The sequence below is a fragment of the Odontomachus brunneus genome, unplaced genomic scaffold, assembly GCF_010583005.1.
Source record: "Odontomachus brunneus isolate Ranch 3 - 2012 unplaced genomic scaffold, Obru_v1 Obru_scaffold_002, whole genome shotgun sequence".
NCBI classification, from domain to species: domain Eukaryota; kingdom Metazoa; phylum Arthropoda; class Insecta; order Hymenoptera; family Formicidae; genus Odontomachus; species Odontomachus brunneus.
Window position 1 is genome coordinate 3,098,407 of NW_022639452.1, and position 11,148 is coordinate 3,109,554.

An 11,148-nucleotide genomic window follows, 5' to 3' on the forward strand; every position below is an offset into this window, starting at 1 on the left:
CTGGATCCGCGCTTGGATCCATCACGGACGCGTCACGGATCCGTCGTCGTCGTCGTCGTCGTCGTCGTCGTCGTCGTCGTCGCATAGGGTCGCGTGGGGGTCACGACGACCGCGCCGTCCGATTGGCCCGCGCCAGCGAGAGCGAGAACATCGAGTCGTCGGTCGGACGAAGACGGCGTGAGCGGGGGTGCCACGCACAGGGGGCCGCTCAGGGTGGAGGGGACCCGCGACCGGAGAGGGACTCGCCGCGAGCAGTTCGGATGCGCACGGTGCGAGGACGGCGTTTCAGTTAGCGGCGAGCCGCTGTCGAGGTAGGGTTTGCCTTTGTCGTCGGTTTCGGCAGCGGACACGCCGCATTCCCTCCGCGAGCGTACACGAGATTCCGATTCACCGTTCGGATTTTCGCGAGGGACGGCACTAGGGGGTGGAAAGTTCGCGTGGTCGCGGGATAGTCGCGTTTCTCTCTTGTTTTTCTTCGTCGGAGTGAGTCGTCGCGGGACGGCCCGCGGCGGACAACCTGCTTCTAGTGGTGTCTCGGCGCGTTTCCGGAAGATAAACGTACATAATTGAACACTCGGAGTTAGTCGGTCAGGCAGCTTGATCGATCGATCGATCAACCGTGTCGCGATCGCGCGGGCGCGCGCGCTCGAATTCAGCGACGAGATAATGTGAGCCGGTCCGCCGTGTGAGTGTGTGTGAGAGAGAAAGAGAGTCGAAAATCGGAGCAGATAGACAGCGAAACGCGTGTTCCACGGCACGGCACTCGACATGACGCGGAGTGGACTCTAGGACCTTCTCCTTCCATCACGTCCTTCTTCTTCCTTCTTCCCGCGAGGAAGAAGGCGAAGGGGGCATAAGCTGAGCGAGAGGCAAACGGAGATCTGTCTCTTTTCTGCTCTTTCAGCCGGTGAGCACGCTTAGGAGCGCTTACGAGGCGCCAAGCACCTTGAACACGCGCCACGAACAACCGAATACGTTCGCCGCGAGAGTGATAATGACGATGATCGCTACCGAGATGACTGCGACGATGAAGAAACAGCGAAGCCCGACGTGCTCACGTCGGACCCGCCGCGGTTGGCTCATCCTCACGGCGATCTTGCTGCTGCAGTCGCGGCAGGCCCGCGGCGAGATCTACGCCAAGATGTTCTCCAGTCAACAGAACCCGACCGACCCGTGCTACGACGAGGACCGACCGCGTCGTTGCATACCCGACTTCGTGAACGCGGCGTTCGGCGCGTCCGTCGAGGCGTCGTCCACGTGCGGCACCGGCGGGCCCACCCGCTACTGCGACGTCACCGAGCAGCCCGGCGGCACCGCCGGCTTCGGCCACTGCCACGTGTGCGACGACAGTACACCCCGGCGACGCTTCCCCGCGAGCTACCTCACCGACCTCAACAACCCGAACAACGTCACGTGCTGGCGCAGCGAGCCGCTCGTCAGCTCGCAGAGCTTCTCAGCGCCCCCCGACAACGTCACCCTCACCCTCTCGCTCGGCAAGAAGTACGAGCTGACGTATGTCAGCCTGCAGTTCTGCCCCCGCGCCGCCAAGCCGGACTCGATCGCGATCTACAAATCGATGGACTATGGCAAGACCTGGCAGCCGTTCCAGTTCTACTCGTCGCAATGCCGTCGCGTCTACGGCCGGCCGAATCGCGCCACCATCACCAAGTCGAACGAGCAAGAGGCACGGTGCACCGACAGCCACCGTTACACCGGCGGGGACGGCCTCGGCCCGGTCGGCAGGATCGCCTTTAGCACCCTCGAGGGCCGCCCGTCCGCCAACGATTTCGACAACTCGCCGGTGCTGCAGGACTGGGTGACCGCCACCGACATCAGGGTGGTGTTCAACCGGCTGCACATGCCGCAGCAGCCGAGCCAGGAGCAGCAGCAGGTGGTGTCGTCGTTGGCCAACGGCGAGGACCATCACTCGCCGGCGATCGGGCTGGAGGAGCTAGCCAAGCGCGAGCGCGAGCGCGAGGAGAGACTCAAGAGCCAGAAGAACGCGATCCTGCACGGCGACCCGCTCGTCACCGCGGTGCCGTCGGTGCACCAGGTGATCGCGCCGCAGGAGATGCAGTCCAACGACGCGATCGACGCCGTGGTCAGGGACATGGGCTTCGTGGCGGTCACCGCCACCACGACTACGACCGTCGCGAACGGCGGTGCCGCGGTGTTGGTGTCCGCTGCCGGCGGCGCGATCGGCCCGGTCGCTGCCACGATGGCCCACCACTACGCCGTCTCAGACTTCGCCGTGGGCGGCAGGTGCAAGTGCAACGGCCACGCGGCGAGGTGCATCCCCGGCAAGGACGGCGAGGTCGTCTGCGAATGTCGGCACAACACCGCCGGCAGGGACTGCGAGCGCTGCCGGCCCTTCCACTTCGACCGGCCATGGGCACGAGCCACCGCCAGGGACGCCAACGAGTGCAAAGGTCAGTGGGATATGATACTCGAGGCGATGTGTCGCACGACGTTGCCGACGTGCCTCGTCGCGTCCGATGTATCGCGAACGCGCGGATTAACACGTCGGTGACGGGCAACCATCTCTCTCGTGAGAGACCAGCGTCACATATGTGTGACAATTCTCTTTTTTTTTTAAGTCCACGTTGTCTTATATTTGAGACTGTCTTTAGTTCACCTTGAGATACTACGTAGTTGATGAGATAATCAGTACAGCATCTGAAGATGAACTCGAGATGATCTTACATATAAAATTTGACTGTACATATCGCCCTAAGTACATTTTATATAATTAAAGAAAACATGAGGAAAATAATATTTTACATATAGTCTAGGAAAAGATGATGAGGTAGTCTAGAAGAGAATTGTCCAAATCAAGCCAAACGATTAATTAACGCATTAATTAATCATTTGGATAAATCTTTCACGAGAAACCGTCACATATTGTGACAGCGAACTTTTTTTCTATGTCCATGTTATCAAGCTATCTTTGTTTTACATAATTACATAAAAAATAATAAAAAAACGTGATTGTTTGTGGAGGAGAATCCTCTCCAAATAAATACAAGGGAACGTGATAATTAACCATGTTGACCGCCGTGGGGGTCATCGGTGAGCATTATTATTTTAACGTCTCCAGTTTCGTACGCGTAAACTGCACCTAATTGCAGCTAACAAATTAAACGTGTGACCAATAGGAAGAGTTGATGAAACCAACTGATAAATATATGCATTGACAAATGCATATATTTACCGCAACTTTAATTAAGCTCAGGCTTTAGTTAAGCTTGGGAACGATCTATGGAAATCAGTGTGACGATCGATGTGTTGATTAACGCATTACTGATCGTTCACATAGACTCGCCCCTTTCACGATGAGTCGTTGTGCGAATCTTCAACGATTTCGGAAAAACTTAGTCCCCCTTTCAAATTTCATGCTGTTAATTCCCATATTGCGTTACGAGAGTCGAAGTTAAAACGTGTTATTTCATGAAAGAATACGAGGAAAATAATATTTTCTGAAAGCCCTGCAAAGTGCAACTGGCGCGGTTGACAATGTGTTGAAATCGCTCGCGGAGCGGAAGAGGAGGTGACGGCGGAGTAGGTCGACAATGTCTCGATCTTGAGGTCTGCTCTTCATGCCTACCCAATTATCTTGTCCCAACTACCCTGTAATCTTTCTATTTAATACCGTGTAATTATTCTTTCTATGTCAATCAGGTCCTCGTTTCATTTTAAATGACAGTACAACTTTGTGCAACTTAGTGCAACAATAAAAGCAGATCTCCACTGGTCTCACGGGCTCGTTCATTTCACAAGCTCAAGCTTCCTTCACTTCGATATTTCGCGGCATCCAACCTCGAATCGTACATCAAACGACCTTCGATAAGTCTCGATATTGGTTTTGATATCTTATAGTACTTTGTCAGTATAAACCAGATATAAAGTATCTATATGTCATTTATTTATTAAAGAAATGTAGAGAGCACTTTGAATTTTGTGAGTATCAAGTTGATGCAAAAGATTTGTCACTTTTCTATTAAATTTTCATACAAAGTTTGGATATTAAAAAAGAAGATAGAAAAATCTCTTTATAGATATCTAAAAGAAAATATCAACTCAATACTGTTCTTCGAAAGTAAGTGACTTCATCTCCCATTTTATTTGATAAACACGCGATAAGCCTTTCGCATCACCAACCCAACAGTTACGAGACAATAATGCATCATGTTTGTTATCGGTAGAAGGCTCAATAATCAAATAACATCTGAATCAACTGCATACCCGAGTAATCGAAAGCACTATCTGGGCGGAAACGAAAGAGTAAAAGAAAAAGCATCAAATAATACTTTTTCTTTTTTTTTGTTCTAAGTTTCGAGAGTCCTCTTTGTGCTAAAAGGATTTTAGGTAAGGTGTTATTAGACATCATTTTCACACTAAAGTAGAATGTCGTTGTCATTGTGCCTTCGTTTTTTCGCGCGGTCGAGTTCGATTCGCCCGCCTCGACGATACCCAGGCGGTGTTTCAAATAAAATATCAGAGCCAGGTCGACGACACCGGTGATGTCCGGGATAGGAAGTCGTCGTGCGCGACGTTCGTGGCCGGCTGAATGTCTGAACAGCGTGTTTACGAGTGTTCAGATTAAACGGCACGACGACGACGGCGGAGACGCATGCAGGCGCGCTTTGAGGCTGGCTAATCCCGCTGCAACTTCCGGGCAACGTATTACTTTTAGACCGTACCAGAGGCCGACGCGGCAGAAGCGCGCGAAGATGATTGCGTTCTGCCTGAGCATTAAACTGTTATCTATCACTTTACGATTGCAATATCGATTTAACGGTAACCGATTCTTTCTCTTTTTCCCCCGAGGCCGACAGTCTTCGTTCCGTTTCTGCGAGGGTCTCTCCCGTCGTCGTGCTCGTCGTCGATTCCACTTGGCGCAAAAAGAAAGCGAAAACGAAAATCAAAACGCTCTCGTCGCTGCGCGATTCTCGAGCTCGCGTTTTACGAGCTGGCGGCGCGTTAAAAATTCTTCTGCGCACGAGCGAACGGTCATTTTCGCCAAGCAAATGTGTAAATGTTCCCCCCTAAGTGATACCCGCGCGACGATATTAATTCGCGAGTTCCTCTCGCGTACGCTAATGCACCTCGGAGAAGACGCTTGTCGCGGAAATCCCAGATGCTCTCGACTATTTCAACGGCGCGCCAAGTGCCCCGGAAACATCCTTGTCGCACTTCACTCTCGTACGACATTTCCATTCGCGGCGGATTTTCTCTCTCTCTTCCTCTCTCTTTCAGTGGCAAAATTTAATCGAATACCTTTTCTCCTCTACCTTCGACGGAGTGCTCGTGATTAAATCTCGCGGACGCCAAGTATGCGAATGTAAATTCCCCCTTAATTAGCAGACCAAGTGCTAATTCCCAGACTGTGTTCTCTCATTAATATTAATTTCGCGTCTCGATTTATCCGCTCATCTCGGAGTGCGCGATATTTCGCGCACTGGGACGACATTGATAAGAATTCCCACGATTGCAGCGTACACGTTTGCTATCCACGACCAAGTGCGGACAGCAAACTTTTTCCATTCTGTACTTCGCGAGTTCCTTCGCACAATCGACAGATCGAGCTCGCACAACAGTGATCCAACCCACTTCCTTGGAAACTCGAACGCATTCGCAGAATTATCTGATGCTCCGTGATGCTCCCGAGACTCCCCGACTCATTTCTCAACTTCTCGAAGGAGAACGTTCGGTTTCTCCACGAATTTATCCCAATTACCCTTCCCTTCACCTAATTTGCCTGATCGATTTCGTGACCACCACGATGAAATTCGCTCCTGGAGTCTCGTTAACGCGAAAACATATCAATCGACGTTATCTCCACGGAGCCTCTACAGATTCGTCGCGTATTTCACTGTGTCGCTCGTGCACGATCGACGATCACGTATCATAGGCGACAACAGCATTACCCGGGAGAGAACGTATCAAGCGTGTCCGACGGCTGTTGTTATTTGGCAGGGCCATATTTATTGAGTTTGGGATTGTGGGATGCGCGATCGGGACGCGCACGGGCTGTCTCCCTCTCCCTCTGGAGAAGTAAAAAATAAACACCGGAGAGAGAAGAGCCCCGAAGCCACCACCGCCGCCGCTGCCACCGTTCGATTCCGCGTCCCTTCTTGTCTAGTCGTCCCTCTTACCCTCCGCTCCTCTCTCTCTCTCTCTCTCTCTCTCTCTCTCTCTCTCTCTTTCTCTCTATCTCACCCTTGGTCCCTGTGCTCATCGTGTCTCTTTTCGAGAGATCCCGGGGGTTAGGCCGTACTCTCAGCTCACCCCTTAATTCGAAGCGGCGAAGCGTTGCGCCAGAGTCTCGCAACGAAGGCCCGCGCACAGAACCGAAATCAAAAACGTCGAAGGGTGGCGGACCACCCTCCGCCGAAATCGTTGCGAATCGATATGGGACGCTCGTGTTCGCGAGAAGTGTAATCAGATTTAATTGGATCGCTGATCGCGAGAGGATACTGACAGTTTTGTTCTCGGGGGTGGCCGCGGTAGGGTGACCCTTCGCGAGGGTCATCGGATACAAGAATATTTTTCTACTTCTTCTTTATCTTTCTCACCTGCACGAGGTGTCCTGTATCTACGTGGGTTCAAGAAGTGCGTGGCCTGATAGGGAGATAGTGCGCGAATTTTGGACCTTTGGAGGATCCACATCGTATACAGTCGACGGCGAAACTCACGAAGGAGAAGAAGTAAAAGAAAAAGTAGCAGAGAAAGGAAAAGCAACACACAGTCGTCGCGCGCGACAGTCGACAGTTCGGAGGACTTACTTTTCCAACAGAACACGAGTGAGCAGTAAACGAGGGAGAGGAGCGGTGGTGGATGGAAGAGACGGGAAAGGGGGGGAGAGGAAATCGCAGCAGCCGATTAAATCGCAAAATAAACGCCAGCGCGAAACGTTTGATCCGTTCTCGCAACGCAACGAACGCGTGCTCGCGTGCGCCATTTGAATTAATTAAATAATTGACTCGCAACGAACCGTAACTAACGCTCTTCGCGCGGTTAACGCGTATTGCGTTTTCCGCGCTCGACATCCGCGAGCGGAAGGACGGGGTGGGATCGTTGATTCGACGATACTCCGATTAGAAAACACATCGGGCAAAATTAATTGCGCGACATCGAGCCGCGTCGGGTGCAGAATGCAAAGTGCCGGCAAACAATATTGCGCCGCGGCCCGGCACGGTAAACCCGAAATGGCATTCTCGCGCCGGTCCCTTCGAGATCCCCCATCGCTATCCTCCGCAATCGGCGAGCCGCTCATCCGTGAGCAGATTGTCTTGCGTGCGCTCGCGGAATTTCCATCGCGCGATATTGTCGGCAAAACGTGGCGACACGTTTTTCTCCGTCGTATCCAATCCTCCAATTCCCCGTCCGCGTCAGTTCGTTTCGACATTGCGCTTTCACGCGTGTAGATAACCGTCGACCGATTTTCCCATTCCGCAAAAAGGGCGGGAGGGGCAGGGACCAACGCGGGACCAACTCAGGAGCGCGCGAGGGGGCGGAAGGTCGAAGGGCGGGGAGGCGCGTTCGCGTTGGAGAGGCACGCGCGATTTTCAACGTCACGTTGATTCACGCAGTTGAAAAAAAGAATTATTTTCGCACGGGAGAGCGAAACAAGGTACTTTCGTGGAAAAATTCAGCGCGAAATGGCGAGAAGCGCGCGTTGAAATAACGCGTCGATAGTCACCCCTGTTGTCGCGAACCTCCGGAAACTCGTTCATACCCGAATAATTGGTTGGTGATGAACAGAAATCCACGACTTCCTCCTTTGCGCGAATAATATTTGGACGATATCGGAACGATTTCTCGAAATTTTCATTAATTTGGCTCATTATTCATTCTTTTGCGTATGACGTTACAATGACACACACACATACATACGATGCGACACTTGAATACATAAATCAAATTCGAGCGATCGATGCACCGATTGGTGCATGCAGGGAAGCATGCGCGAAATAATGAACGTTGCCATCATCGAAATTACACCAAGGCTCCATACACAACGGAGAATTGAGCATCGTGCGCCGCGAGCTTAAGATTCATTATCCCTAGGTAAGACGCGCGAGTATCGCGTGAGTCGATATCGCCGGGCAAACTATCTCGGCATCTGACAAATTAATTTTCGCTAAAAATATATACTAGTTCGCTACATTGTTAGCCAAGAGTTCAGCGAATCACCTATTCTCTGCGAGCTGCACAAAGCACGTCCCGGAACTTTGGCATCTTCTCTTTGGTATCTTCCACCCCTTACTCAACTCCCTCTCTTATGTAAAATCATATTATCCAGTATGAAATTCTCCTCTCCAACCATGAGTAATTTATAAACAGAGAGACGTTCTTTTTCTACATTTTTCTGTTCCTCGTGGCATAATGAAACGCTGATGCTCAACCGGCGTGAGATTTTCTTCTCAAAGCATCCCGTTATTTTATCATGTAATTCGAGTTGTATTTATTTAATTCCCACGAGAACAGAGGATGGTACTCGAGAAACGTGCCTGAACTGCAAATCCGACGTGTAACATTTCACCTGTTTACGTGTTGATGGAGTACATCCCTCATCCCTCCACCCTTCCGCTCGTGTGGGCAAAAAGATACTCACGTTAATAACGTTATACCCTCTCGGCGACGCTGAGGCGAATTCATCTTATAACCCCGGGATGACAGCGCGTATCGCCGAGGCACCCCTCTTGTTTGTATCCCGAATTTCGATTCGCCGTATTCCTGCCGGAGATATTTGCATCTCCCCAGCGGCGGGGGTAGACCTGAACGTCCGCCTCGATTATCGCTCGTCGTCGTTTCCCCCACCCTCCCCCTTCGTGCAGTGCGTGCGTGCGTGCATGCGTGCGGAACGTCAACGCGCGCGATAAATATAAAAAAGAGCTTTCCAGCGCGGCGGCGTGTTACGTTCGAGGAAACGTCGCCATTAATTATCGTGCTTAATTAATTTCAGAGACGGGAGAAATTGCGCGATCGAGCACCAAATCCGGCCCGATCGGCCGCCTCCCCTTCTCCCCCCCTCCTGACGGCCTGCCGGTCGTTACTCCACTCCCCTCTGCCCGTTTTCTCCCCAGGGATCGGTTATCTCCGATTGACTCGTTGTGTCCCACAAAAAATAAAGGAAGAACAAAAACGAGAAAAAAAAACGAAGCTACCTATTAATTAATACGCGCCGCGAGCCGGGTGATTTCTCCTTGAGCGAGATCGCGCGAAATCAGAGGGAGCGAGGAGTTGAGGAGATACAGCCGCAAAAGTCGACGAACCGCCCGTGTGTTGCGGACACGGAAGATCGATGATCCGTGCGATCGAACACTGTACCCAATTTGCAACAATTGTCTGCGAAATGATGGAAGAATTTTGTGTTCAGTTTCACGAGTTCCACCTGCACGCAACGGGTGTAATTGTCAGATATCCTGTATAAGTCAATGTGAATAAATCGACAATTAAAAAAATCGATCGAGTAGAAATCGAGTGTTACGGAAGAGGAAGAGTGGAAAATGAGTTTTCATTACTTAATTTTGCGGGTAAAGTTTGTTTGTCTCTTTCCACTTTATTGTTCACTTTATATTTCCTCTCACTTTCTACTATTACCTACCGAAAAGAGAAATGACTCCCGAATGAGAATAATGAGAGGGAGTGCCGGCGCGCCTTTTTCAGTTCGCGGGGGAAGTCGTAAGGACCAGACGGAATTGGAAGCGAGGTCGCGACGACGTCCCGTTCAAACGATTCCCCACGAAATGGGCGCGAGATACGCCGGTAGATAAGAAACTCCTCGGCGACTGCAATTTCGCGAGTGGGTGTAATTGGCAGCGGAACGAAGGATAATTGAAAATGGTACCGGCAATCGGTGGCAGGGGGAGTGGTGGAGGCGGCGAAGAGCGGCTGATTACGCGCAACAATTATCCTCTAAGCGGTTAAGATAATAAGAGGCGAGAGCGGCGTGTTCTGGTTAAGAGAAGAGTCCTCTCGATTCTCGAGGCTCTCGATCGTTTTAATCGGACCCACGAAGAGCCGAGAGAGGCTGCGTTAAGGTGATTAATATCCTGTTAGAGTCTCCTCTCGATCTTCCTCCTCCCTTCTCCTCCATCGCAAAAGGAAGAAAGAAACGGGGTCGCTCGCGCTTACCGCGCGTTCGCCTGCCCGAGAATTACGAAATGTAATTACCGCCCCTCCCGCCGTTCTCGCGGCACTTTTTATAACGGAATAGCGAATAGCGTTAATAAAATATACTTTTACGGCCCGTTTCGCTGTTGCGCGCCCAACACTCGCCACTTCATTACATCGATCGCCCCGCCAACAGCCCCGAGTATAACAAACACGACGGAAGAAACGACAGCTTCAGCGGACGGCTATGCCCACGACGAGCTCGACACGAGCTCCAAGCAGAATCGACAGTCCGACTATAGAGTTCCTATCGTGACACGAACCTCGTGACAAATAATTCTCGTTACCGTGCAGAGCTTCGATCGCCAACTGTACGTTTGGCGCGTCTAGTCACGGTTATAAGTTGAATCTGATTTTGCTCGATTTTTGGAGAAAGGTAGGAAAAGATTCTTATCTCGTCCCCAAAAAAGTTAAGTCCACGACATGATTTAATTCGCGCGCTATATTCCCGCCGTAAGTGCACAAGGAAAATATAAGCAAATAAATAAGGAACCTAGATTTAAGTTGTTCTCTTGACTCTTTATCTAAACGCGGAAGAAAGTTACGATAATTATACACTTTGTATCCTTCTTTTCTACCTATTTCTTCAGATACTCCCGAGAACGCGAGAATAATCAAAAAAAATTCCGATGTGCTGCGGAGCCGAAACCGATCGTGAATCGAGAAGCGTGAAACGCGAGCTGCAGAGAAAATCATATTAAGTTCTCGCCTCTCGAACGCTCTTGCCTTGATTGAATAGAAGAGAGCGTGAATAAAAGTTTCATTATCTCACGCAACGCATAAATAGCGGATTTCCCAGTGTTTAATAAATGAAAAATGAGATCAAGTCACGGCTTTAAGTTGGGCCGACTGGGCTAATTAATTCACGCGCGAAAGAATCGGAATAACGAGCTAATTCCGTTGGGAGTCTAGAAGGTCTATCTACCCGGCCGACCGGCACCGTCGACGATACTTGACTCTCCGATGTAT

At 50.9% G+C, this 11,148-nt stretch overlaps 1 protein-coding gene across 1 annotated transcript; it reads left to right on the plus strand.

Moving 5' to 3' along the window:
- Positions 1-271: 271 nt before the first annotated feature.
- LOC116842009 (netrin-1-like) lies at positions 272-6,026 on the plus strand. Its single transcript, XM_032810627.1, has one exon. The coding sequence runs from the start codon at positions 995-997 to the stop codon at positions 2,528-2,530; it is 1,536 nt and encodes a 511-aa protein (XP_032666518.1). The 5' UTR covers positions 272-994; the 3' UTR covers positions 2,531-6,026.
- Positions 6,027-11,148: the final 5,122 nt, after the last annotated feature.